Consider the following 27,303-nt stretch of genomic DNA (forward strand, 5'->3'; position numbering starts at 1 on the left):
CCTATGAACTGTTGAGAGGTTGCTAGGAGTGGCGACATTGAATTCAGAGAGGAAGTCTATGGGGGTAGCTACGCCCCCTTTCCCCTTCCCCTGACAGGACGAGATAGAAGAGGGACCCAAAGACTCGTGACAGGAGCCTCATGCCAGGGACGGGGCATTTCGGGGGTGAGCGGCTGGACTCCGATGGGCGAGCGGTCTGGGCTTTTGTGATGGACGCAACCATCATGGATACCGACAGAGAGTCTGGCTAATAAAGGGGCGGGTTGAGGCAGGCATGGGGCAAGGATGAGTGGGGGAGGGGATAGGAGAGGAGAGATGAGGGATTGCCTTGTCTGGTAGAACATGAAGCCCTTCTTCTCTACTTACACCCCAAATATGCCCCAGCATCCCCCCCCCCCCCCCCCACCTTTAGATGCCAATGTGTGTGCATCAGCTATATATCAGATATTTTGTTGTATCAAATAAACAATGCAAAACAGGAAGTAAATTCATTGGGACCAGATAAATTAGTTTGTTATACCAGGTATTTTGTATATATCAGATCACTTAGTGTCCACTGTATTTTATGTAGCGCCTGTAATGGGGCGTGAATATACATTGTACTCTTGGTGAAATCCATTGTAAAATACCTGTACATTGAATGTATGCATCATTTGATGAAAGAGTTAAATCAACAAAAAGAGGAGAGCGCCATAAAGTTGTATTCCAAAAGGGGAGTCCCCTACAGTTGAACTTATAAACTGCATAGCATGTGTAGATATTTATGTGTGGATAGAGATGTAAATGTATACAGTATTACGTAAAATATGTGACTACCATTCTTTCATTCTACGTATGTTACATGGTTGCCATTTACTCTGGAGTAAGTGTCTACAAGGTAATTGCTACCTCTTATGTACCGGAACTGTAAGAATCATTGGTCCCCACCCCCCCCCCCCCCCCCCCCCCCCAATGGGAGCAGTGGTAGACAGGCCCTTGGTACCTGTACCTTATCATGTCAACTGTGCTGTGGGGGGGGGGGGGGGAACAGTGGACTCTCGTTAAAACGTCCTTGGGACCGACATTTTTCTTTCGTACAAAAGTTTTTGTATATCGAAATTTCATTATAACCAAACAAATAAATCCAAAAAAGAAAGAAAGAAAGAAACCGGTAATGTAGTGGTCTAAATTTGTATTTCATTGTAACCGGAATTTCGTTATAACCGTGTTCGATATAACCGGAGTGCATTGAATATAAAAGTGAATAAACAGATATATTGATAATTCAATGAAATAAAAAGGAATGACTTGCTGAAAGGGTGTTGATCAAGTGTTTGCATTCATTGTACATTCTATACTTGTGGAAAGTGATTGTATCAAACAGGGCCTTATGCTCCCAGGATTGGTTCTTATCAAACAATGGATCTGAGACATGGCCAATGCATGTCAACTGTAGCATGTATGTACTGTCCTCCTCCCCTCCCCCCCCCCCCACCTCAATTCTAAATCTAATAACCCTCATTGCACAAGTATTGCATTGGGAAGAGGGCAACACAGCACAGAAGTTTGTGAGGATGGGGGGGGGGGGTAGGAATCCCCCTTCACTCCAGTTTGGTTTACATGTACAGTGTATTATATGTCCTATAACCTTAAACTTAAATTGGAGTCTCGTATAATACACTAGACATTATCTAGTGTGTTATTACAGACCATGTTAATGAGACACAACTTCTATAAATAGGTGGGTAGGGTAAAAGAAAAGAGTAAGGTGGTCGCAGGGTAGAGTGGTGATAGGCTGGGGTGACAGTAGGGAGGGATTGTGAGAGGGGTGGATGATGGATGGGTGGGGTCATCATGGGGTTGGGTGGCAGCTGAGGGTGGGATGGCAGTAAGGATCGGTGGTGGTATCATTGAGTGATGGTAGGAGGTGGTGCTGGTGGTCTGGTGGGGTGGTAGTCAAGTGGCATGGTAGCAGTGTGGGTAATGGGAGGATAAGGAAGTGGCAGTTTGGGGTGCTGGTGGGGTGTAGTGGTAGAGTAGGATAATGGTATGGTGTGAGGTACGTGGAAGTTTGGATTATAGAACAGTAAGGTATATTATTGCAAATAAGATGGGATACCAGTAAAGAAGGGTACAGATAAGGTAATACATGATCAAGGAAGGGTAAGAAGGGAGTTGTTGCAGCAACCCTGTGTGACTAGAAGTCACTGGATTGGTGTCCAGTAGTCTTTAAGCCTCTTCATCCACAGGAGAGGAGGTTGTGATGGCAACAAGATTCATATCAGCCATACTGCTGAGCACATCTCATGACTCAAGACTGGCAGAGCCAATGACAGCGAGAAAACGGTAGTGGGAAAAAATTGATGGCACGTTAATTCAGCATTAGTGTGGCATCCTAGGAGTGAGCTCGGCTGAAGAGACCAAGCGCGCAAGTAATCCCAAGATTTGATTGCCCACGTATCATTTCTGAGCGAATCTCTGCAAACTGACATGTGTTTGTTGGGTCCAATCCGGTGCAAAACAAACTAGCACTGTAAGGGTATAAAGCATGTCAGCTCGGGCTGCTCACACTAAGTCGCGGTTGGACGACAATGAGCGTATCTGCAACTCGAAACTTACGCCGGAGGTTTTCCATGGGTCTGAAAGAGAGCGAGAGAGGTTGACCCGCGGGTTAATCCCCGTCACTCAATGGTTTCTGGCTGTCACCTGACCCCCATTCTTGGCCCGACGACTTAGACCCCCGCTGTCAGCACGGAGCGAGAACCCAATTCCATTCCCAGCATGCCGTTGGTTTTCCTCTGCTCCTGAGGTTCACGGCCGACTTGAACCTAGGGAAGACATCTGAGAGGTTGTGGCACCGGCTGTGGACCCGGTTGGCAGGCGGTGCTGGCCGTGCACCTCCATCCCTCCCCTCCACTGGTTCCGCTGATGATGATGTATCTCCACGGTGACGAAGGATGGCATCCAACACTTGCACCGGACCTCCGCCTGCCAGCTCGCACAATGGAGTCCCGGACGGGGAAATAAAATTTTTGGGGGACCAACTGATCCCGACAAATTAGCTTTGGAGACTATTGCACCCACTATTCCTCCACGAAAAGAAAAAGAAGAAGAAAAAAGTCTCTTTCTGGGACAGTACTGAAGGAAGTAATCATTCTACCTCCTTAATCCCCTCTGCACTGACTTGGAGAAATCCACGGTGTGGCACAGCATCCAAACCAGCCTGATCCAGCCGATAATCTGTTTACAACTTACCGTAATCTCCATCTTAGGGGGAGCCAGGACTCATGGGGGTAAGCATCGTATGGTAGAAGGGGAAGGGGGGTTCCCCATCGATCATTACTTCAACCTGGCATTCCTCTGAGACAATGACAAAATACACGGTGGAACATTTTGCCGGGCTGGCCTCCATTTATTCGGGGCGAAGATTCCCCCCAGTCATCCTTCAAACCAAATTACACACGATGTCATGATTACTGGAAACAGTGCCCTATCAACACACATATCACAAACTTTCGCCGTGACATGCCATGGCTTATCACTGCATTACAGTATCATATTTTAGGACACTCAAGGAAACATTTGAAAGATGACTTACTGCCAACTCTTCATCATTAGATTTGTGACTGCTTCAATGGAATCTTAATGCAGTTGTGTTAGGCATGCTAGACCAATAATTCTTGAAGAACTTCATGAATGATGTCTTCATATTGTATCAAGGTACTTAATACATTTTTATCATATGTACAATACAAATATATACAAACATAGACAGTAAGGCATCAAGTGTTCATCAAAATTTCTGTTTTGTTTTGTTTTGTTTTCGTTTTCTGGCACTGGAGTTCATGGGTGGTCATCAACAATTACTGCATCCTAATTATGATATCAATGGAGATCTGTCTTTAACATATACAGTATATCAATTATTGTGCAAGAGCTATACAGATTTGTTAATCTATGGCATGCATAAGCAGCTGGCATTTTCTCAGAGTATTCATGAAAAACCCACGAAATATAAGAAATGAAGGGGTTGGATGTCTAATACCAGAGGAAATACAATTCTTTTTCTTTTTTATACATATGAGCCTATCGTGATTTCAACAGAAACATGGAAAGTTGCTTGTCTACCAGGGCCCTTTGATTTCTGGTGTGTTATTGTGCAATGTCAAAATGTCAGCTGGGTACACCATTGTCCTGCTCTTACAACTATGTGTATCACGCAGTTTGTCACTGAAAAATCCATTCCTGAAGGATTTGGCATATACGTTGTAATTTGATAATTGAAAACACCAGAAGAATGGTCAATGAAACATGTACGCTGTACAGGGATCTAAGCAATATTAACCATAACAGCATTATGGCTGTCTAGCTAGCTACGAAATGTGAACATAAGTCCTATGTCACTAGATGATTGCTGAATTTCAACAAACTAACAAAGAGTAGAATTCTATACAGTGACATTAATGCAGTCAATAATAATTATGGTAAACCTGATGAGATGTTTGGTGTTACGTCTAATGTATTAGTCTGTGGCCACAAACTACACTACACTTAAACTGTGAAAGATAAGCACACTTTTGAACACCCCCCCCCCCCCCCCCAAAAAAAAAACACACACACAACAAACAAACAAACAAAGGAAGAAAAAATCTATCTACTCTCAAATCGCAACAGTTAAAAATAAATGTTGATAATCTTGCTTTTAAAAGGGCAGGGCTGATTAACAAGGTATTGATGTTGGGAAGAAGATGAGAAGAAATATATCCTAGATCTGTATACAGGACTTGTATCATAAGGTATCCAATGCATTTGATTGCTGAATCTGTGTGGTCAGTTGGCTGACCACAGCAGTGGATTACATCCAATGGGGGGTAGGTTGCTCACCAACGGCCAATCACTCGCGGCCCATCATTCACTACGACTCATTACGGGTCCCCGGCTGGGAATCTCAAGCCGGGGTAATTGGACGATTGCAATCCAATCCCACAGTTCTAATCCTGTGCTGATGCCGTGGACATGGCCCAGTTCTCACAAACACACCGGAACGCTGCGATCGGGGGAAATCTCTTTAACCTGTTGAGGACGAGTCCCCAGTATACTCTGACAACTGTCTATGGGAAATGCGTGTTGTAGCAAAATCAGACCATCCTCAACGGGTTAACAGCCATCTCAGTGATATGAGAGTTGTCAAATACCGATCAAAATCTATCTTTAGATTCAAGATGGCAGCCCTCTTTCATACCAAATTAACCCACTTAAACTGAAAAATATTTCTGGATGTCTTATTTCAGCGGAGTGGTTTTTAATCTAATCGACCAAATCTATATATAAACCCAGTTGTCAATTACACAATAGGACTAACTAATGTTTGTCAAATTCAATTAAGTATCCATATTTTTCTTTTCATAAGAAAGGGGTCTTAATTGTACAAAGAGAAAAAGTATCAACAGAAGAATAGACGTCAGAGGTTGAACTTGACTAGAACTCTGAGTGACGTGATAATATTTGATAATTCAATATTTTGTTTGGCTACAATATATTTTTAAAAAGCAATATTCTTAGATTTCAAATGTGGACTTCTGTTCACGTCTTACTTACGTAAAATATATGTGTACGCTCTTTGGATGACTACGAGTCTTTTTCTTTCGGGGGTTGGGGGGGGGGGGATTTTGCTTCATCTGGTTATCTGCTGTCTAGCGTAGGTAGTAGCAGACCAGTGCTAAGTTATCCTGTTTCTAAGAATTTGTTGAAAACTGGGCCATGCGATTTTGTTTCTGTAACGTGCTAGTCTCTTTGCCCTAGACAACAAATCTGTAATTCAGTTTGAGAAACTGCATGGGAGGAAAACCAAATTACATATGTAACCAGTTCTTGTGCATGCTACTCAATAGCATTACCTACAACTCAAATAATTTGCATGTCATAGACCAATGTGAATTACATTATTTATATGTCCACGGTGACTAAGAATTGTTAAGTGAGCATAAAATGATGGAATATAATCCTCTGAACCTTATCTTTTCAATATCAATTTTCAATCATTGTGGGGTAAACAAATCAAGTTTACTACATGTATGTGTATTAAGGTTTTTTTTTTGTATAATACTGCAATAAAGAAAAATTGTTGTATAAATATTTGCTTTCCCCAAATGCTGTTAGTTGAATTGAAAAGAGAATTTCCCACAAATCTCATCTTTTCCTGACGTTTTGAAGGGCAAGAGTTATAATTGAAGATGTAGTCTACATTGTATACCTCATTAGTCATTATCCATTACAAGCAGCTTGAAATTCAGAGTATTACCACATAATATCCATTGCTGATATTAACTATTTTCCTCTATCTTACAAGTCATGTGATAATTTGTATGCAACACAAAATACCACCATAATCTAGAAAAAGTCACAGTCAAATTTTCTGATCCACACTGCAGTGAGGGCTTGCGTTCCATATCTTCAGTAATCACAATATCTTGTCTTGCAATGAAGGCTTTTATACTGTATATTGTGCATGCAATCAACTATATAGTATACAATACCAAGTGATTGGTTTTTCAATGGGACATAAAAGGGGTAGTACTCAAGACTACCACTGAATGAGGACAACAGTCACAATAATCTATCACATCTTTTACATCTTTTTTTTTTTTCAACTGCCATTCCAATATTTACTGGACTCAAAATGGTCACTCAGGCCTGTGTCAACTGATCACATCCCTATGGACATCAGTGAGTCTTTAGCCTGCCTTTGTGACCCAAACTGACCCATACTATGACCTTTGACCCCTAACATCAAAACTGTGTTCATTTTTTATAACCCTTGACCAATTGTACAGCATACTGCTGAACTTGTCCTAGAATTGTTATATATATATTTGTTTTAATCATCATATATCGTGTTAAGCTGTGCCATTGATTGCTTGCCATGTTTGACCCCTGACCCTTTGTTGGGTCTTTATACCACTACTGTAAAGTCAGTTTTCCTTGAAAATTTCAGATTTCTTTGCTTACGGGCAATTTTGCATCTCATTCAGCAAAACACAAATGGTAACTATGATGTGTTTATTATTAAAGCTGATGTTTCAATCCATGACTTTTGCTATGCTACACATTATTTAGTTTCTTTCTGTTAAATACCTACACTGCCACATGAATACAATAGAGTCTAATCTGATGCTACAGAACTGTTTTTGAAAATACAAAAGGCTAGTAAGGTATAAATGTAATCACTGGAGAAGTGATGTAGAGCAGGAATTAGAAAAAGTACGAAACAGGGCAAACTTTCTTTAAAGAACTGATATGATCCTGTAGATGTCCGATGAACGTTGAACACTACGAAGAAAGGGTGGATAGAATTAAAAAGCTTGTTCGAAATGCATTTAAAGCCTTGCTGCCTCTATATTTGGCAAATGCATCTAAATGAAATATCAGCATGTCACAAATGTCACATTTCATTATTCATGGAAGATCAAAAGGTCTCAACTTCTTAACTGATACATTATACAGCAATAATGCCCTTCTGTGGCTATAACGTCCATGATAAAAGAACTTAAGTAGCGACTGAGTCCCAATGACTTTCTGCATTCCTGAAGCGGCAACACTGGATGACCCAAATAAACTTGGTATATATGCAACTATATAAGCAATGTACATATGACATCCCTTTCTATGTGAACCTCCCAGTCACTAGCTAGTGATAACTTATGGTATAAATCTGCACCACTGAGTTTTACAGTATTTACAATATTGTACATGCATATGAGATCAATGAATATATCAAGTGTACTTTATTGTTTGTACGAAGACACCGTCCTTTGCATATATTTGTTCTTCCAAGTCCCGACACACCACTTGGCCTAATATGTGGCAAAATAACTGAGTCTGTTGTACCAAATTAAAGTAATGATGATTATAATGAAGACCTTCCATATCTCTGAACTCTGATAACCTACACCTGACACCAAACACCAACTCCTTCGCTGCATCAATATGTACACATTACTAGATATTTACACCAAATAAAGAGCAAGCTTTAACTTTTTACAAACCATTGTCAATACATTACATTACCCTACACAAAGTCTAAATCTTTGCTAAGGTGCTCTTATTTATCTTGTTTATTCATTTTTTACATAAGTTCATATCTATCTGTAGATAATCATTTTCACACCGTATAATAAAAGAAAAACAGATGCATAAATACATTTTATGTGTAATATTTAGTCTTTGGGGTCTAATACTTGGTTTTGATTGTGACCAAAAAGATCAGTCTTTGGAGGATATTAAAAACAATGAAGTCATTAGCTTTGCACCAGTTGCCATGGCAATCCATGAAGTCAAATATCTGAAATACACCATATTTTGCCGTCGGTGGGACAGCAGTGCTTAATGATGTGGCAGTGAGCTATCATTACTTTTGGAGGACCAACTACCTTGGTCTCTGTCAAATTCTCCCTTTATTTGTCGCCTTTCAGATACACACAGTGTATGGTGTGAACATCATGTCAAAGTGTAGCCGTGAATTTAGGTAACAATAGGCTACAGCTCGAGGCTATTATCACAAGTCATGTTTATATTTTATATTTTATATTTTTATATATTATATTTTGCTCAAAGGACAGCAGCTTTCAAGGCAGAGTGTGCGTGTGTGTGTGTGTTTGGAATTAGCAACATGCAGTCATACAATGTTGCTGCCTCTGCTATTAAAGGCACTTTGTGCATCACTGATCTTGCAGATCAGACTAGAGCACAATTAGGTTTAGACCAATCAAACGATGAACTTTACGCTTATTTGGAAACAAGTTATTGGGTCATATACACCTCAAAGTCATGAGGAGTTATTTCAAACTTCTGCTGCAGCAGAAATGCACTTCCAAGACCAATCAAAATTCAACCAGAATTGCATCATGTTGAGGCAGATACACTTAGTCTGCAAACCTGCAGGGGATCCCTTGTCTCTGGTGCATCATGATATAGATACTCCTTGGAAGACTGATGACAAAGGGGTGCAGTCACTGGGTGTGGTCGTACATTGTAGACCACGCCTAGTTGGAGACTGAGCTGGAGTCTGTGTCTGACGATGTACTTGAATACTTGTAGATAAAAGCTTTCTTGTTGAGATGCTCAGCAAAGCGTACATGCTTGCCTCGCCGTGGCAACGTGCTTGAGTCGTCAGTCGCGACCCTCGACCTCCTGACGGTGACCCGCACGTAGTCCTGCAGCGCCCTCAGGTGGGTGACCAGCTGTCGGCTGGCCAGGCGGACGAGGTCCGTCGGGCGGCACGAGCCGTCCGCGGAGGAGGCTGTGGACAGATCGGAGAGGGTGGATCCGTTGCCATGGCTACCCAGCAGTTCCAGGGTGGAGGCAGCTCGCGGTAGGCGATTGGCCACTGCCAGGAGGGCCTCAGTGGGGAGGCGGAGACTCAGAGGATCAAAGTCGGAACCTGCGATACAAACACAAAGTGATGATTTAACAGCGGCGTTGGTACAATCATCAGCGTGGGCTAGGATGGAGAAAGACAGATGTGTTGTGTAGGAGTTGATGCTGGCTACACATCTTTGGACTGAGATAAACAAATCTAAGTACACCAACATTTGCAGCCTCTGCATTCCGCTGTTGGTAATCAATAAAATTCCAAATATCCAAAAACCTTTCCTAAAAGGTACTTTCTAAAATGTTGACAGAAATAAAATCACTTTGAAAAAAAGAGATTTTCATATAGTGCAATGAATAATGAATGAAATGAAAAAAAAAATATATATAGCACTTAACTTGATATTGTAAATATCTATTGTAAAGGTTTTCGAATGTGTTTTCTCCACAGCAGGTGAGATTACACTTTTTTCATTGGTGTTTACAGCGGAACTACAACAACAGGATGCATTCATCAATACTCACCAAGTTGTGTTGTTAAACAGACCACAATAAAAATGTGTGGCCAGAGTCCTAAATTTGTTACAACCTCCTACCTTCGATGATCAAGACCAAATAAAATCTCTACATACAAATTCTCTTCCCCTTGGTATTGAGTATGCTATTCACTTTGTATTTCACAAGCGCTTGTAATATTTTGCAAATTCGGACACCAGACAAATTTGCGATTGGCTGACTTCATGTTCGAGAAACACAGTGATGTTTTGAGAAATAAGTGTTATTCCTTTTCAAGAGAAAAGTTAGTGATTTCTTACCTCAGAGAAGACACATGTATACTAACAACACTAAATTGTGAAAATCAGAGGACTCACAAAATTCCTGAAAGTACCACAAATCATACTGTAGCACCATACAGAAACTAAAGAATACTTTTTTCATATTGACTCCTCAGCTGGTACTGACGTAAATATTTTGTGCATTCTGAATTCTGTGAATTTGATATTCATTAGCTACTACCTACAAGGTTTCTATTTATTTAGATTTTTATCTATCAAGATTGATATTACAAGAAGAGCCGTATGAATTACAGTCGTAAGAAGAACAGACATTGAACGCCACTTTTGATGGCATTATGTATTTACAAACATGTATTCATAATATCTCAAAGTTAATGAACCAATCAAAATTACTGTGTCACTAGCCCTATTATGTATTTGGGCAAATCTTGAACAGATCAATTCTGATAAGTAACAGAGAGAGGGAAAGAAAGAAAGAACAGAGGAGAACATGAGAAAGAGATGCTTACGTTAGGAATGGGAGATAGTGGTGGAGATGTAAAACAGGTATACATGTACATAAAATAAAGATAAAGATAAAGACGGAAAAAATACATATAACATCAGATACAGAGTTGCTTGAGTTACAACTTGTAGGAAGAAAAGTGCTCATGGATACGTAAGAGAATGAGAAAATAATATAATATCTTTTAATACAAATACAATACAATACAATAAAATACAAAATACAATACAGCAGAATAATAACATTTGCATCTATAGCAGGGAATAATTTTCCTGGTATCGCATCGCAATTTGCTAGGCACTTTTACACCACTGCTACACAAACTATCTTTTGTGTAGCAGTTTTCTTCCATAGAAATGTACAGGATACCATGTGAAATATTGTTCATCAGCTGAAATTGCTAAACAAATTTGAGTTGGAAAATTTTTCCCTGTATAGCACTCTCACAAGGTATTTTATAGTTGTTTCATAGCGCTTTACATCACATCATTTTTACGTAGTGCAACTGCTATAATGCATAATTAGAGAGAGATAATAGTAGTACAGTAGTAGTAGTAGTAGTAGTAGTAGTAGTAGTAGTAGTAGGAGTAGTAGTAGAAGTAGTAGTAGTTGTTGTAGAGAGAGATAGAAAGGAAGAGAAGTAGAGGTGAAGACGAGGTATAGCTAGCTGCCTTTTTTTTCCCTGAAGGATTTAGCGAGCTCGTCGTGACAGACAGCTTGATCTTAGTGGGATGAATGGCTGCTGAGATGCCACTAATAGCTCTCGTCTGCGATTCAAACCCCCGACATTGATTGACACGGGGCAAAATGACGTCTGGCGGCAGGGCTGGTCGCCAAAGGGTTTACCAAAGGGTCTCGGCGAGGAGGGCGGAACACCCCGTACGTCACGGTGCTGGGTTTGCATGTGGTGATGCTGAGGAGGAAAAGGGTGGTGGGGGGGGGGGGGGGTGGGGAGAGGACGACTGCGGTGTTACTGAGTTGCACGGCCCGAAAGGAGCAAAGGCTGGCGTTGACGCAAGAGCGGGAAATGTGAGTGGGAGAGATGAAATGACAATGCCAGCGCAACCAACACATGATGAGGAGTGTGGGATAGGAATGTTTACAAGGCTCATGTCATGATTGCTACCCACGTGCGTACATGCTCAAAAGCGACACTCTGGCATACCGTGCTCATAGGACGAATATCTTGCTCTCATTCATAACTACACATCACCACTCGCATTTATCACTACTGGTAACAGCCTATCTAACTGACATAACAATAGTGTAAAGTAACCAATGGTTTACACGTAGTTACTTCTAATATTGCCCAAGCTACGTGCAGTGATGGCCTTGGAGTAAAAAATCAACAGAAAAGTATGCCACTTCACATCCAATTTTCTGTTTTAAAAAAATTGTCAAGCATTTCAATGACTGTCATGTAGAATCTATTTCAAAGTGTGATTTTGCAATGAGGATACATGTAGGAATGCTGGGCAGGCTTGAAAAACAATACTGAATGAAACCATGTCATCTACAAGGTGTATTAATGTCTGGCAAATTTCATGGTGAAACAACATACTGTACACTGCAGTTTGGAATCTCAAAGTGCAGTTATATATCATATTCACATTGGCTCTAATCTAGAGAAAAAGCTGATAAAACAGAATAAAGAGGTTTTTGAAAATGCACTTCAATGACTGACTGTTTCAAAATTGCTGTTTTGTGTTGGAATGTGTTTATAAAGATTGATATGTAATCCACTCCCCCTTCCTAAATGATTACAGCGGCTTTTAGACTAATTAGCATCTGTGCACAGATAAAGTCAGATTCTACAGTAAGACTTGCTACAAAGTGTATATCACAATGAAATCAGGCTGACAAGAAAACTAACAGAGCATTACAGAAAGATCAGAAAGATGGATAGATGGGCAGGGAGATACATACAGCTGTAGATAAATTGAGGGGACAGACAGATTAATACAAGATACACACATACAGACAGATAATGACCAAGTGAATAAGAAAGTAAGAATGTGAGTCACATGAAAACAAACACTTAAAGGGCAATGCTGAATGTGTTAATAGTTAATCTGAAAGAAAAGAGCAAGATTTGATAAGTGCAACAGTGAAAATTTGATCAAAATTGGATAAAAATTAGGGAAGTAATGAAATTTTGAAGTTTCTTGAAATTTCACATTTATAACAGTTCTTGAATATTTGATACATGATGAATATGCCAATGAGTGAGCTAATGATGTTATTGCTTCACAAATTGTTGTATAGCTTTTTATAAATCTTGAAATATCCAGTTTCTGTGTCAAAAGGCAATTGTGCCCCAGTCTCACATCCTTGATCATAAAGGACTGATGAAATTATTTCCAAGTTACTGTAAAACGAGGAATTTTCGCGTGCACTTTAATTTCGCGAATTTCGCGAGCGCCAAGATTCGCGAAATTAAAATGCACACGAAAGTCCTTGTTTACACTATGTGCATTGAACGCCAGTGGCACTTCGCGAAAATTTCACGCCACGAAAAAGGCTGTCGGCTCCAATTCGCGAAAAATTCATGCAGGAATATATCATGTTTTACAGCAAGGAATAATGATATAAATGCTTTACACTTTTATAGCAGAAAAATTGAACTTTTGCCAGTTTTTTTACACAATTGAAGGAAAACAGTCAGATGAAGACATCATCAGCTCACTCATGTTCAACAACAGTTTGACGAAAATTAGCAAAATTTTACAAGTGATTTGAGGCTGCTTTAATCTTGTATTTGATTTTGATCAAATGTTTACTATTGATGACTGTGCATGTCAAAATTTGCTCTTTTGTTTCACTCCAATTTATAAAAGGTCTGGAATTGTCCCTTTAAAATTTCTTCCAGATGCTCGTCCCCACCTTTCCATCCGCTGACCAGACAGTGGTGGAGCTCCTTGAGTTGGCCCCTCAGTTCCTGGACCTCACCCGACAGGCCCAGGCTCCGGGCGTAGCTCTGGCCAAAGTACCGACCGGGCCTGTCCCCCTGGGTGCCCCCCTGGGTGTCCCCCTGGGTCCCGGCCAGCTCCAGCTGAGCCTCCTGGCACTTGTGTAGGAGGATCTTGGCCGAGGTGGAGAGGGAGAGGACCAGCTCAATGGGCCTCTTGATCTCCTGGGGACGAGAGGAGAAAGAAGGAAAGCTCAATATTTAAAGCCAGTTCGGAATTTTATAGCTCATGTGCACATGGGTACAAATGACCTTTCATTTTTCTCAGTTTGTTAGGCACTTCACTCGATTCAGAGCGACATAATGCATCAGTTTGCCCAACATAGCGATTTATGGAACTTGTATCCAAACAAAGAATGAACCTGCCTAGAATCAAGTGACCAGAATGGTCAGTCAATCAACACTTTGGGAAGCATCTATTTCATTGTGCTGTATTGAATGCATCAACAATGTTTTTCTGTTAACATTGCCAAATGCCAGGCTTGCTGTCAGGTGGATGTACTGAGCAGGCACCATTAATAAGGATTACATGAATAATTGCATCACTGCTGCTTGAAATCTCAGTGAATTTAAAAACCAACCTGTCTCTCAGTACATATGACCTTTTTCTGCTCGTGCGCAAACTGGAACCCCGAACTGGCTTACAAATTCAAGTCAATTTAATTCAACTCAATACATTTCCCCCCCCCCCCAAATCTTGTCTGGCAGCCAAAGGCTGAATTGCACATTTACATGTTTACAATCATAACCATTCATACAAGTAGATATTACAGTACTCTAATGAAATAACAATGATTTCAAGTCATGATGAAGAAACAAATAAATTTAACCTTCTTGGTAAATTATAACTTCAACTGAAAGATGCATGCAAAGATGATGTAAAGATAATATAAGACCCCGTTTACAGTGCGGGGCCGGGCTCGGCCGCAGCTTGGCCGTGGCCGAGCCCGGCCTCAATTGCACGGCCGAGCCTCGCAATTTTGTCCGTTTACACTGCTGGTCTCGGCCGCGCTTAAAACCTTTCAATATTTTGTCGTAGTGGCACTCTGCTTGTAACCAAACACAATTTGGTATTGTCTGGTTTTCAGACCCTTTGCCAACTGAATTCTGTGGCGACGAAGTCGCCGTTCGGACAAAGGCCTTTGCCGATGGAAAAAATCCTTTGCAGGACAAAACCACTTTAAACTATACTAGTTTTCGACGTTTAGGGGGTTAATATCCTGAATAGTGAAATAGTACAGGCAGAGGGTATGCAAGCCAGACTTTTGGCCCAGCGCATTTGGCCCAGTTTGCGTTTACACTGAGAAAAGGCCGGGCTCGGCCGCGGCCGAGACCACCTCCAGAGCGAGGCCAAATGCGAGGCCAATTTTGGCCTCGCATTTGGCCTTTTGCGCGTTTACACTGAAATGAAGGTGGGCTGGGCCATGGCCGAGCCGCGGCCGAGCCTCGCACTGTAAACGCGGTCTAACACACAGTATACACGCAGCTGGTAAAATGTAAAGATACATACTGTACAAGTAACATGTTAGGAATTACACAGCAGAAGGTACGTAAGAAAAGAATTTTCTTATCAAATAATGTAAAATAAAGCATGCCATGGGTCTGATTCTTCCAAGTTTAGCGCTTGGATGCTTTTGCAACTGTAAAATGTGTGAACACAATGGACAGGACTTGGAGGGAAGGGATTCCTGACATGCTCGACAAAACTCCTCATTTCTCTTTGACCACTGAAGCAAATCGGATGGGGTTTTCTGTAAGATGTGGGTAGTAAAGTTCTTAGTTTCATACCCTGAAATTGTATTTGGTTTGATTCAGTATCTTTTAAAGTTTCATTGTGGAGGGTACTGTTGTAATTTTTTAGGGACATGCGGTATGTCAATAGCCATATTGTTCACATTGTGGTCCTAGAGATACTCTCTTGCCTAATAAGTGGTGCTCAGAAGTGTCAGAGCATCTACCCATCCCACCCCCTTCTGTTGTCAGTAAAATAACGGAGAAGTTGTTTGTTTAAAAAAAAAAAAATGTTAAAGTGATTTCTTCACTTTTTTTGCCTCTTTCTGGAGAATTATAAGGATATGGTTCCTGAATGGTGAGCTTTAAAAAAAAAAAGAAGCTATTTTTAACATTGGCAAACAACAACAATAACAATGCCAGAAAGGGAGATACTGAGGGTTCTTTTCCCATCCAACATTCACCCTCCTCATCATGAAAGACCCAATTACCAGGTACATGTATCTTCACATAGGATTTTTTTGTTTTATGATATTCTTTATTTGAGCTTCATTCAATATAAAATCCATATTAACAATAAAATTAATACATCCTTCAACAAAAAAAAGAAAGCAGTTCTGTATTCTTCTTTCTTGTGCTGCTAAATCATTTTTCAAACATACAATACGATATATTTGATTCTTTTTACCAAATCATACCCTGTTTTTATAAGAGAAATGACACACACACACACACACACACACACAAACACACACACAACAACGCAAGTACATTGTAAAAAGCAATATCTCTGTGACATACATGTATATTTGACACATTTGAAACATCCTCAAGACTAGACACAAACCACTACATGACATCATGACAAGTATGGCCCGAAATATAATTTATGTTCTCTCGTCATATCAATGCGTCTTATGACTCTGCAAGCCGTATTTCACCGGCTCTAATGAAGAGTGCTTGGTTCCTAGGCCTTTTAGATACAGGGGTGTGACTCTGTCCCACTTTGTTTGAGGGCCCTCTAAATGCCTGTCCTAGTGAGAGCGAACCGCTATGATGGGACACAGCTTTCGCAGCAGGGGAAGCAATGGTTTGTTCACATCGGGTAATAACTTCATGGTGAAATGTTCAGGTTTACAGTGTGTTATCCTGCAGCCCGGAGTCACCAGACTGCATTTGGGGATAATTGTACTGAATAGAATACAAATTCTTAACATTGTTCTAGTTTACAAGTGTATATCCAGACCAACATCATCAACTTTTGTTTTCTAGAACAAAAGAGTAACTGCCCTTGGCTGCACATTGTAAGGGTAATAGTCCAGCTAGCCAATCCTGGAGGAATATAGAGGAACACACGTGTAGAATACAGTATTGTTGGCATCGTAGTTATTACAGAAATATATAAACAAAGCAAACAAACAAACAAACAAACAGAAACTTGATGCATCAGATGTGGAGGATCCCTGGTTGAACGAGGCCTCCCGAGGGAGCTACTCGCTGGAGATGTCCAACAGTTTTACTTGCTTCAATTACTCTCAGAGAGGGAGGGAGTTGCCCAATCTTGAAGTTTCATTAATATTCCTATGTAATATGCCATGTATTTACTTCTTGCTCATCATGCCTTTACCTGTGCCACTTGTGGCTACCATACAGTGTACCTCGCGTGACGATCATTATCACTGTCAATATTTTTATCTAAATAATAGCTGCTGATTTCAGCTAGGCTGCAACTGCTGCTCTGCTTAATTAGTGTAGCAAAATCCTTTCAGTCTCTTCATAATGCTTGTGAAGATAGCAGAGAGTATTTGATGTCAAACATGTACAATAAATCAAACTGCATCTGAAAATGGCACTAAAACACTAGTTAGTGTTTTAGTGCCATTATCAGATGCAGTTTGATTTATTGTACATGTATGCTAACATACAATTATGGCACCCCCCCCCCCCCCTCCCTTAAATTTCTTTCAAATTATTTGACTGTACTGTGTTGAAGGGCATCTTTGTTTGGCAGACACAACTAAGTATCTTTTAACTACAAACTGTATCTTTGCCTTTGGTCTCAATACTAAAACAAGGTAGTGACAGAAATCAGACGTACATGTGAATCCCCATTCTAAAGACAGAGAATGTCCTCTAGTGTGCAAGCATGATTTACTCTAAAGATTTGCAGATGTACACAAAATGTAGATTATTTGTATGTACGTGTTTCCAATTTTAAAATACTTTTAAAACCTGATTCAGACGAGCAGTGTACATAATAATAATATTAGTTTTGGAGACTGATGAATGTATGGAAGCAAGCTACAATGTACTGTAGTTCTTCAGTTAAAACAAAAAAAGAAAAGAAAAACTTGGCATTATTCTTCCATACTGTGTGGATAAAAAGAACCAGCTATAGGTCAAAACACCACCACCACCACCAATAAAAAAACCCAACAACAACAGAAATGCATTTTTATATAATTCTATGTTTACAATGCCTTTTAGCTGTTATGTTCCCAAAAAATTGTATGTTTGCATCTTGCACCAATTCTTTTTTTTCTCTCAGACCCACATTTGTGCCATGCAATGTCTCCTTAATCACTGTAGCTTGAAAGGGAAACGCGAATTGTATGTACTGAGTTCTTCTACAACAAATCTAAACCTTGGGTTTAGAAAGCTAAATCCACATCCCTACAGGAGGATTGGCCAAAATGGATCATATCGAATATGCGATGGTGCTGACTCGTGCCTTAAGTCCTCTTAGTAATCCCTCCCGAGAGTCCAATTAACAACCTGGCAAATTAATTTCAGAGGTGCCTTGAACTTTCACCCAAAATATGAAACTCTCCCCCCAAGAAAAATGCTGCCATGGTGTTTTTCCATGTATTTCGTCATGTGGGAGATTGGCGAGGAACATATGAGAATGGGCTTTCCAGAAATGCTGATGAGAGTAGCAGGGGCCGCGGCTGTCGAAAAGTGTTTTGCGCCGGGAAAAGGGGGAGAAAAATGCCTAATTGCCGCTTGGAGGGAACTTTGCGATCCACGGCACAACACCGGTGAGAGAATGGTTAAACACGTTTGAATAACTCGATTAAGGAAAGCTTGATTAAGGGCTGTCTATTCAGGGAGGGGCTATTTCATCTGCTTGATCTTTCTTGTGGGAAGCTGAGAGACCACAGGGGGAAAAAATCCACAAAAGGTAAACATCTTCATAATTTAACCCACTGCATCCTAAATTCTCTAAGATTGCATGTTTTCCAGTTGTTATACATTGTACATCCATGAAGAAAGGACAAATACCTGTTTACAATGTTTTTAAAAGCATACATTTTGTATGATACATTGTACATACTGTATGATAACCCTGTCTTTCTAAAGTGTGTTTCTCTTTTGGAATTCTAAATGATGACATACCTTGAATATATATTTGATTGCTGACAAGGACATCATTCTACACTCTCATACACACAACCTATAAAAACTGTATCTCTTGAAAAAAAAATGGACAAAAAAAAAGTGAAATATGCAACTGAAGTTTGACAATTAATCATTCTGTGGACCCTTCAATTATTTAGGTCATGAATGCATTCAATGCTTGCATTTTATTCAAAGTTCTGTCTGATTCGACAAGGGAGCAAAAACACATTAAAAGGTTAATTGCTGCATACATCGATCTACATACATGTACAGTGCATCATGATTTGAAGTATCAGTCACGTCAACAGTACACATGTCACTCACTGTACACTCTCATTACCACTGTAATCATGAGGTTTGAGTTATTATGACAAGATTGTTCACTACCATGTAAAAATTGTATCGTGGAAGCTAAATACTGTATCTCGTTGAAACCAATGGCTCCTTTTAATGTACAGTTCAGTAAACCATTCTGGCATTTTAAAGCATAATTTCCCATAAATCCTGACCACTTCGTCTTAGTGGCTTCACTAACTATTAAAATGCACTGAAGGCCCCCTCCACGCACTACTTAATGCCAAAGGCGTCAATCAGAAGGTAAATTTGTACCTGTAACACACAAAGCCTTCTAGTGGCGACACTTAATGTGCTGAACCTTTTCCAATATCACAGCATTCAAAAACCTACCAAAGAGAAACATGCTGCATGGGTTTAAGACGCTCTTTAACACCTAATGACAAATCGATCTATGGCAGGAAGTCAGAAGGGGGGAAAAAGTGATCTAAATTGTGTGCACTCATCCTGCCGAGATAACGGTTTGGCCCCGGGACATAATTGCCAGCGACTGCACCTATCTGCCATGCCTTCCAAGCCCGATCGGCGCTCAGTTGCGCCATTCTGCGTTTGCCGCGTCTTGACAGTCTGCGGCACAGGTGAACGATGACTGTCTAGATTTCGCACCACGCATCTGTCCGACGAGATAACGGCAACGGCATTTTGATGTGTAGAGTGGGGTGAGGATTGTTTGTTTGTTTGCCAGAAAAGAAAGAAACTAAAGAGAAAAGGGAAAAAACTGTGGCCATCTCGGCAAAGCAACACGTGTGAGCTCGTAAAATTAGTGTTGCAGCGATAAAATGAACCTGTGCAACAGTTTTGGGTGTTGATCCACACGATGGCTGATTGGAGATTCATGTAGAGATAAAACTTATGCAAAAAATATGGTTTCACCTTCTTGCAGCTCAGCAATCAAGAGCTTGGGTAGATCAGATTACAGCGAAACGAAAGCTCCAAAGCACTCCCTCTCTTGCCACTACTCTGTCTCTGCCTTAATTATCTCTACAAAGAAGACACGTGAATCAGACATTCAAGATGGTATATTGTGAGTGTGAGTTTCTTTGCTATCTTCTACCATCCCCATTTACGTATTGTTCTCTGCAGATGTCCCATTTAGTGTCGTCTGTGTAGTAAAGTACACGCATGTACATTGTACGTGAATAAATGAGACCCATGGGTGCGAATTCACAGAGCTAGTCTAAATCAAATCCACATTTAAAGTTATTTCATGTAATAAAACAAGCGTAAAATTAGCACACCTTACTATTTAGCATGTGCATGTCAGTGCATGTTCAATGTTGTCAGATGTCTGTTGGCATACGTATACATACAATTTATGTTTTATGCACATTTACGCAGTCAAAATTTGCATAATCTATCTGGACAGATTCTCAGCCACCTTTGGGAATTCCAGTCATGGCACAATTGACGCTAATTTGACGACAGTCTTCTGCATTTACACTCCCAATACATGTGCCATAATTCTGTCTGATCATTTGATTCACTTTATCCCGAGTGGTTCCCAAATGACGTGTTCTCTTATTCTTTTCTTTAATCTGTACACATCTCAGTTTTATGTTCGGGTACACACTGTATGCTCTATTGTCTTGTACACAAAAAGAAATGACTGTCGATGCAGTATATTCCTAATAAATTCATTTGAATTTGAATTTGAATTGCATTAAAGGGTGTGTACAGTTCTGGTCGAGGTGAAGATTTAGCTTTTAACGTTTTGTGAGATATTCAGAAACCACTCTATGAGATGTCAAAGAGCATGCAGTTCTAAGGGGTATCAAAAGTTTATTCGATGAAAATCGGTTTTGAAATGGCTGAGATATCCAAAAACAAGGTGAAACAAAGAGATACTAATAAAGTTGGGGCATGTCGCCTTTTATTATTATCACTTTTTCTGATATCTCAGCCATTTGAAAACCGATTTTCATCAAATAAATGTTGAATCCTTCTTAAAATTACTTGCTCTTTCATATTTCATAAAAGGCTTTTCATTATCTCACTTACAAATGTTCAAAACATGAATCCCTACCTCAACCAGTACTGTACAGTCCCTTTAAGACTTTAAAGCCATACCTTCAACCATCTCTCCTGTCTATCCTCCTCTCTCTCCATCCCATTCCATCCCTCTTTCACTTCTTATCAGGTGGGTTTATGATTTTTTTCTCAGCAGCATTTTCTGCTTTAAAGGTCCTGTTTACAGCTGTACCTTTGGGAGCAGTGATTTTAAATTTTTTCAAGATATCACATTTGATGCATATGTGTACTGTAGGTCTGTTGTATCACGAAACATCCTACAAATTTTTGCAATAATACCTAAAATACAAGGAGATATCAGTATTTTTCTCAATAAACCATAACTGTATACAGTTTAGTCTGGAAACATTTTTATAATTGTTCACATTTTGTGTATTCAACAATACTTAACATCGATTATATGCGGATTCAAATTTTTACAATGATTGTTTCTTTCTCTAACTCACATTTTCGAACTATTTTATAGTACTAATGCTGGATTTTTCTTTCATCTGCAAATGGTAAATTATGCCTTTAAGATGTTGCACGTGTATATTTTTTCAGAAGCCTTTCTTGTGGTATGCTATCTATGACAGGATTTATTCCATCTCTCTTTATAGATGGTTCTGTTGTTCATTTTTCAATATTCATTTCTCCGCCTTTTGCACACCCAAAGGGCTGTGAGCCGACATAATACCCACTCGCCACGTGGGAAACTAAATCATTCTATTGGGCAACCAAATCAAATTGGAACTTGCCCAAACTCTCATTCAGGCAAAGACGCGAATATACTTCTTGTATTGCCTACAGTCGTAGCATTCCTCTGTATTGCCTACAGTCGTAGCATTCCTCCACATGACAACTTACTCACTCTGTTTGATAAGTTGTTTTCTTTTCTTTTCTTTTTGTTTGGGGGGGGGGGGGGGGGGAGCTGGATTTTTTTTTGTCCGTCATGTTCCAAACTTTCTTTTTTCCGCACACCTTCTGTCCTGTTGACCTAAACCATTTTACCATCATCACACCTGCCTTTCAGCTTTGATTACCTGTGACCCCTCCCCCCCCCCCCCCCCCCCCCCCTCCTCTCTCCTTCTATTTACTCTTCTCTTCTCTTCCAGTCTCTGTCGCCCTCCCATCTGTGCGGCCGCTCTCTTCCCATTACCACCGACGCTGGCTGACATATTTGCATCACTTTGTGTCACTCCGTGGAACACGCGCGGCAGCTGCCGGCGCGATAAAACGTCACACCCAGACCCGGCCCCTGGCAAACGCTGGACCAATTAGCGCGGCCTGCAGCTTAATGTGTACACATTGTCCAATCAAAAAGGGAACCACTTTGTAGTGATGTCGACAGAGTCACTACATGATGCACCTTTAAAATCTGGTCCAAAGAGCAATTTCAAGCGCTGTGATTCCGCATTTCCTTGGTGAAAAGAAGCATACTAATTTGCATGGCTCTCGATACACTGTAGAGCAGAATTTCACGTCAATTTGTACTACGCAGACCTAGGGGAAAAAAATATCTAGGGATATCAGGAGATTAGAAAGGGGCTTTTAGAGCTCTAATCTAGACCCAACATCAAAATGAAAACGACAAATCATATTTACTTTTTAAAAGAAATTAAGTATGATGGCTGTAAATTCAGTCGACAGACTTTAGATTATAAAATTGTGATGGGCTTGAATTTTGAAAGTTGGACCATTATTCATTGTCAGGCCTGTGTGTATAAGGCACTATCAACTGCGGTCAATCACCGTTTAAAAGTTGGTGAGCATAGGCAAAACAAAAAGAAACAAAAGAAAATTACAAAAGAACATCAAGGGTCCCGAAAGCATCCAACAATGAACATAATTATTATCTACTCTTGAAGAGTTGTCCCTGTTCAGTAGTGGGTAGGCAGAATGCTAGGTGATTATTAATTGTTCTCTAGCAACCATATTTCCCAATTAGCAGCATGCTATTCATTCTCACACAGAAGATCAGTGGATACTGCTATGGCCCAATTTGTTATAACTAACTCCACCAAGGGAGGAGGTTATGTTTTCATCGGCATTGGCTTGTTTGTTTGTGTGCAAAGTAACTCAATGAATAACAAAAAAGTTTTACACAGATTTAGATAAAACTTACAAGTAATGTTGAGAATGGCACAGGAACAGATGATTAAGTTTTGGTAGTGATCTGGGAATTTTTGTTTTGATATTTTGGTAGGTAGGGTCAATGGACTTGGGAGTTCAAGGTGCACATTTTCAAGGTTTTCATACATGCACTAAAGTGCGTGCTCTAGTTTCTGCTTGGGCGAGGTGCGTCGCGCAACTGGATATTAATGACGTAACAATAGGCTTCTACAGTATATTGGGAAGTCGGGATACTTTCAGCATGCATGTACATGTGGGTAGAAATCACTGATCTCCATGGAAGAACAAGAAAGTGGTGGAAATGAGCTACTTGGCAGAGGTCTGCACTCTCAGAGTGCTTCTCTACTTAAATCAGTAAACTGATTACAAAACATTATGTACGCAGTAACTACGATCAGATATGTTCTCAGACTGCAATACTATCTGTGTACCTTTTTGGATTTTTTTTTTTTCGCAGTTCACATTTTCGTCATTACCAAACTAAAATTGTTTTATCACAGCGTTATTTCACAAGTTTCATATGCATACGATGTACATTTTATGAGTCCATTTAAATGGCTAATCACACTATGCACCATCCAACATAACCACACAGTAGCACAGTATAGGTAATGGTGTTATCATGGTTACACACATCTCAAACTGCTGCAGGTTTCAGAAAGAACAAAGTGTGCAATTCATTTTTTGGCATTTGAATGATATAGAGCAAGGTATACCAAAACCCGCACATATGTATTCAAGGATGCACTCAAACTCATATACCGGGTGTCCCAAAAAAAGCGGAACGGTGGATTTTCAGTACCTTGCCGTCTAAAAGGTATATATCTTTTGACATCATTAGAAAGAGCATCTTCAGCAGAAGACTATGATACCAAAATCATTAAATTTGGTTCAGTGCTTTTTATTCTACGCCAATTTCTGAAAATGCAGTCATTGCCAAATTTCGCCGGATTTTTGCGACTTATGAGATAATAATTTGAGTGCGACACGCGATCCATACGGTGAATATTGTCTAAGCTCGGTGATCCATGTCAACAAAAGATACAGCTTTCACATTGGGCACGGGCCAGGAAAAAAACAGTGTGTGTGTGTGTGTGTGTCTGCGTGTGTGTGTGTGTGTGCGCGCTCCCAATATGAAAGCCTTTTGTTGACATGGACCAACAAGCTTACACAATTCACCGTATGGAACGCCTTTATGTCGCACCCAAATTATTATCTCATAAGTCACAAAAAATTGAAAATGACTGCATTTACAGAAATTGGCGTAGAATAAAAAGTACTGAACCAAATTTAATGATTTTGGTATCACAGTCTTCTGCTGAAGATGCTCTTTCTAATGATGTCAAAAGGTATATACCTTTTAGACGGCAAGGTACTGAAAATCCACCGTTCCGCTTTTTTGGGGACACCCGGTATATGCACTGTGTCTGGAAGGAAAGAGCGGTCAAGTGCAGCCACGAACATGGACAAGACCTCTCTGTCCAGTGGTCTTTGCAGTGTTGCAATGGTCACCCAAGTGGTCACAGGATGGACTTAAAATAACGGGGGGGGGGGGGGGGGGGAGAAAAAAAGACAAAAATGAAAGAGACAGGAGCAGTCTACACAATGCGCTGGATTGTTTTTGGAGATGTCATCATAATATGCATTGCCCGTGGGACTTAAGATAGCTGCGGCGTGACCCACGAGCGAACTCTCAGGCAAGTTTCCACTCATCAAATTAGCCCATGATAGCTGGTGAAACGTGCTGGGCTGTGACAATGGTACCGGATGACACATGTCTTGTCTCCTTAATTCTCCCCTCGTCCTCCTCCTCCAAAGAATCTCTGAGATACACATTGTAGACCCCTCTACCACACACACCCACCCTCCCTTGCCCCCCCCCCCATTCCCCATTTCTCCAACACTACAACAAAAGTTTTAAAGGAGAAAGCGCTCACAAATTGCTGCACCACATACTCGCATCCGTGTGAGCAGCCCTCTCACTGCATGGTTTTTGGTTCATTTAAGGTACATAGCTCTGCTTTTTGATCTAGCGGAAAACTCTAACATCTCCACATAAAATACAACCTCATATCCTCTACCAAACCCATACAAGGAATAATGTCGCTTTCTTTTATTTTTTCCTCATTTATATTTAGACCTTGAGGAATGGGTTTTACAGACAGCGCAGCTGAACAAAACACACCTTAAGAATACAGGTATGGCCAGTCAAGCAAAATGTACCTGGTCTCTTCTTTAAAAGGTCTCTTTTGCATGTTTCATTATACGTACTCATGCATTATTTCCTTTCCTTTATGCCTGATTCTTTCAAAAAACAACAACAGACAATTGCATTAAGACTTTAAAGCCAGACCTTCAACCATCTCTCTCTTCTATCCTCTCTCTCTCTCTCTCTCTCATTCCATCCCTCTTTCACTTCTTATCAGCTGGGTTTATGATTAATCTCAACATCATTTTCTGCTTTAAAGGGATAGTACCGTTTTGGTTGAAATGGGGATTCAGGATTTAACTTTTTTTTTGCAAGAAAATTGGAAACCACTTACTTGAAATACTATTTAAGAGCATACCATTCTTAAAGAGGAATTCAAAGTTTATTTGATGAAAATTGGTTTTGAAATGGCTATTTATATCCTACAACAAAGTAAAACAAAGTGGTCCTGTTAAAAGTTGGATCCAACTTTTTATATGGATCACTTTGGTTTGGATATCTCAACCATTTACAAACAAATTTTCATCAAATGGACTTTGAATTCCTACCAGAATTCTACGCTCTTTCAAAATATTATGTCATAAGAGGTTAATTCTCATCATCTCAAAAAATAATCATCAAAAAACTTAGGAAACCTGAAGCCCCATCTCCACAAAATCTGCATCATTCCTTGAAAACCTGAATCCCCCATCTCAACCAAACCTTTATCATCCCTTTAATCTTTTGTTGAAGTCAAGACAATGGTATGTCCTTTCCTATTCTTTCAGTCTCTCTTTCTTTCCTCTCCTTCATGATTGATGCAGGATGAAGACGAATTACTCAGAGTTCCTCAGACATATTTTTATCTCAGGAGGCGAGTTGGAAATTCCTCTGGATGTCCAAGGCAGGTGGAGAGGGGGTGAGGAGTGTTACCCTGGAGGGGCGACGAGGGGCTGATCTTCTATCAGCTGTTCTCACTGGCGGAGTAACGGGGATGGAGGTCAGGTGCCAGCTCCGGTTTGGGTGACTAGCTTGGAGTGCTCTTACTTTTTAATCACCCCTCTCGCTTAAAGCTGAAATAACGCTTCTCATAAAAATTCAGGAGCAATCAGAAAGAAGCATTAACTTTCAAATTTGTCTTATCTCAGCAAACTACATTTGCATGCTAAGGATTTCTACTTATGCTGCAAACTATACTTTTACATACACTCTATTAAACAGTAACTACAGTAACTGATTTTTGAAAACAACTTTGATTCCAATTCTACACGATTTGTAACAACGGTGTATGCGTGCCTACAGGCCTTATTGGCTTTTTATGACGTACACCATTTTCCATTTTACTTGTTGCCTTTTGTATTCTGGAACAATTCATGACTGTAATTCTGATGTTGTTGTTGTGGTTTCTTTTACATGTCATTGTTGTTTATGTTCATCTGTAACACCGAATGCTTCATGTTGTTTTATTGTGATTGAAATGGAAATAAACAAATTGAATTGAATTGAATTGTTTGTTTTTTGTCTATACAATGCATTGAATGCAAGTAGCCACACACACGAAATTTTGCGAAAGTTTCATGCTGTGAAAAAGGCTGTTGGCTGTAATTTGCAGAAGTTTCACAAATGCCAAAAATGTTCCTGGTTTTAAACTTACAGTATCAGTTACTGTAAAACATGATATATTCGCGGCATGAATTTTTCGCGAATTGGAACCGACAGCCTTTTTCGTGGCATGAAATTTTCGCGAAGAGCCACTGGCGTTCAATGCAAATAGTGTAAACAAGGACTTTCGCGTGCATTTTAATTTCGCGAATCTTGGCGCTAGCGAAATTCGCGAAATTAAAGTGCACGTGAAAATTCCTCGTTTTACAGT

The 27,303-nt window shown here is 40.1% G+C and overlaps 1 protein-coding gene across 1 annotated transcript in view; it reads right to left on the reverse strand.

The window, feature by feature from the left end:
• Positions 1 to 9,020: 9,020 nt before the first annotated feature.
• LOC139735096 (kinesin-like protein KIF14) overlaps positions 9,021 to 27,303 on the reverse strand; it is a 63,514-nt gene continuing 45,231 nt past the window's right edge. The window contains exons 26-28 of the mRNA XM_071645868.1: positions 13,524 to 13,783; positions 12,870 to 12,895; positions 9,021 to 9,418 (exon numbers count right to left, since the gene is read on the reverse strand). Coding sequence (XP_071501969.1) covers positions 9,021 to 9,418; positions 12,870 to 12,895; positions 13,524 to 13,783 — 684 coding nt within the window. The remainder of the gene's footprint in view (positions 9,419 to 12,869; positions 12,896 to 13,523; positions 13,784 to 27,303) is intronic.

This window comes from Diadema antillarum, unplaced genomic scaffold, assembly GCF_040938485.1.
Source record: "Diadema antillarum isolate AM-2024a unplaced genomic scaffold, OU_Dant_1.0 seq00000563_RagTag, whole genome shotgun sequence".
Taxonomy (NCBI): Eukaryota; Metazoa; Echinodermata; class Echinoidea; order Diadematoida; family Diadematidae; genus Diadema; species Diadema antillarum.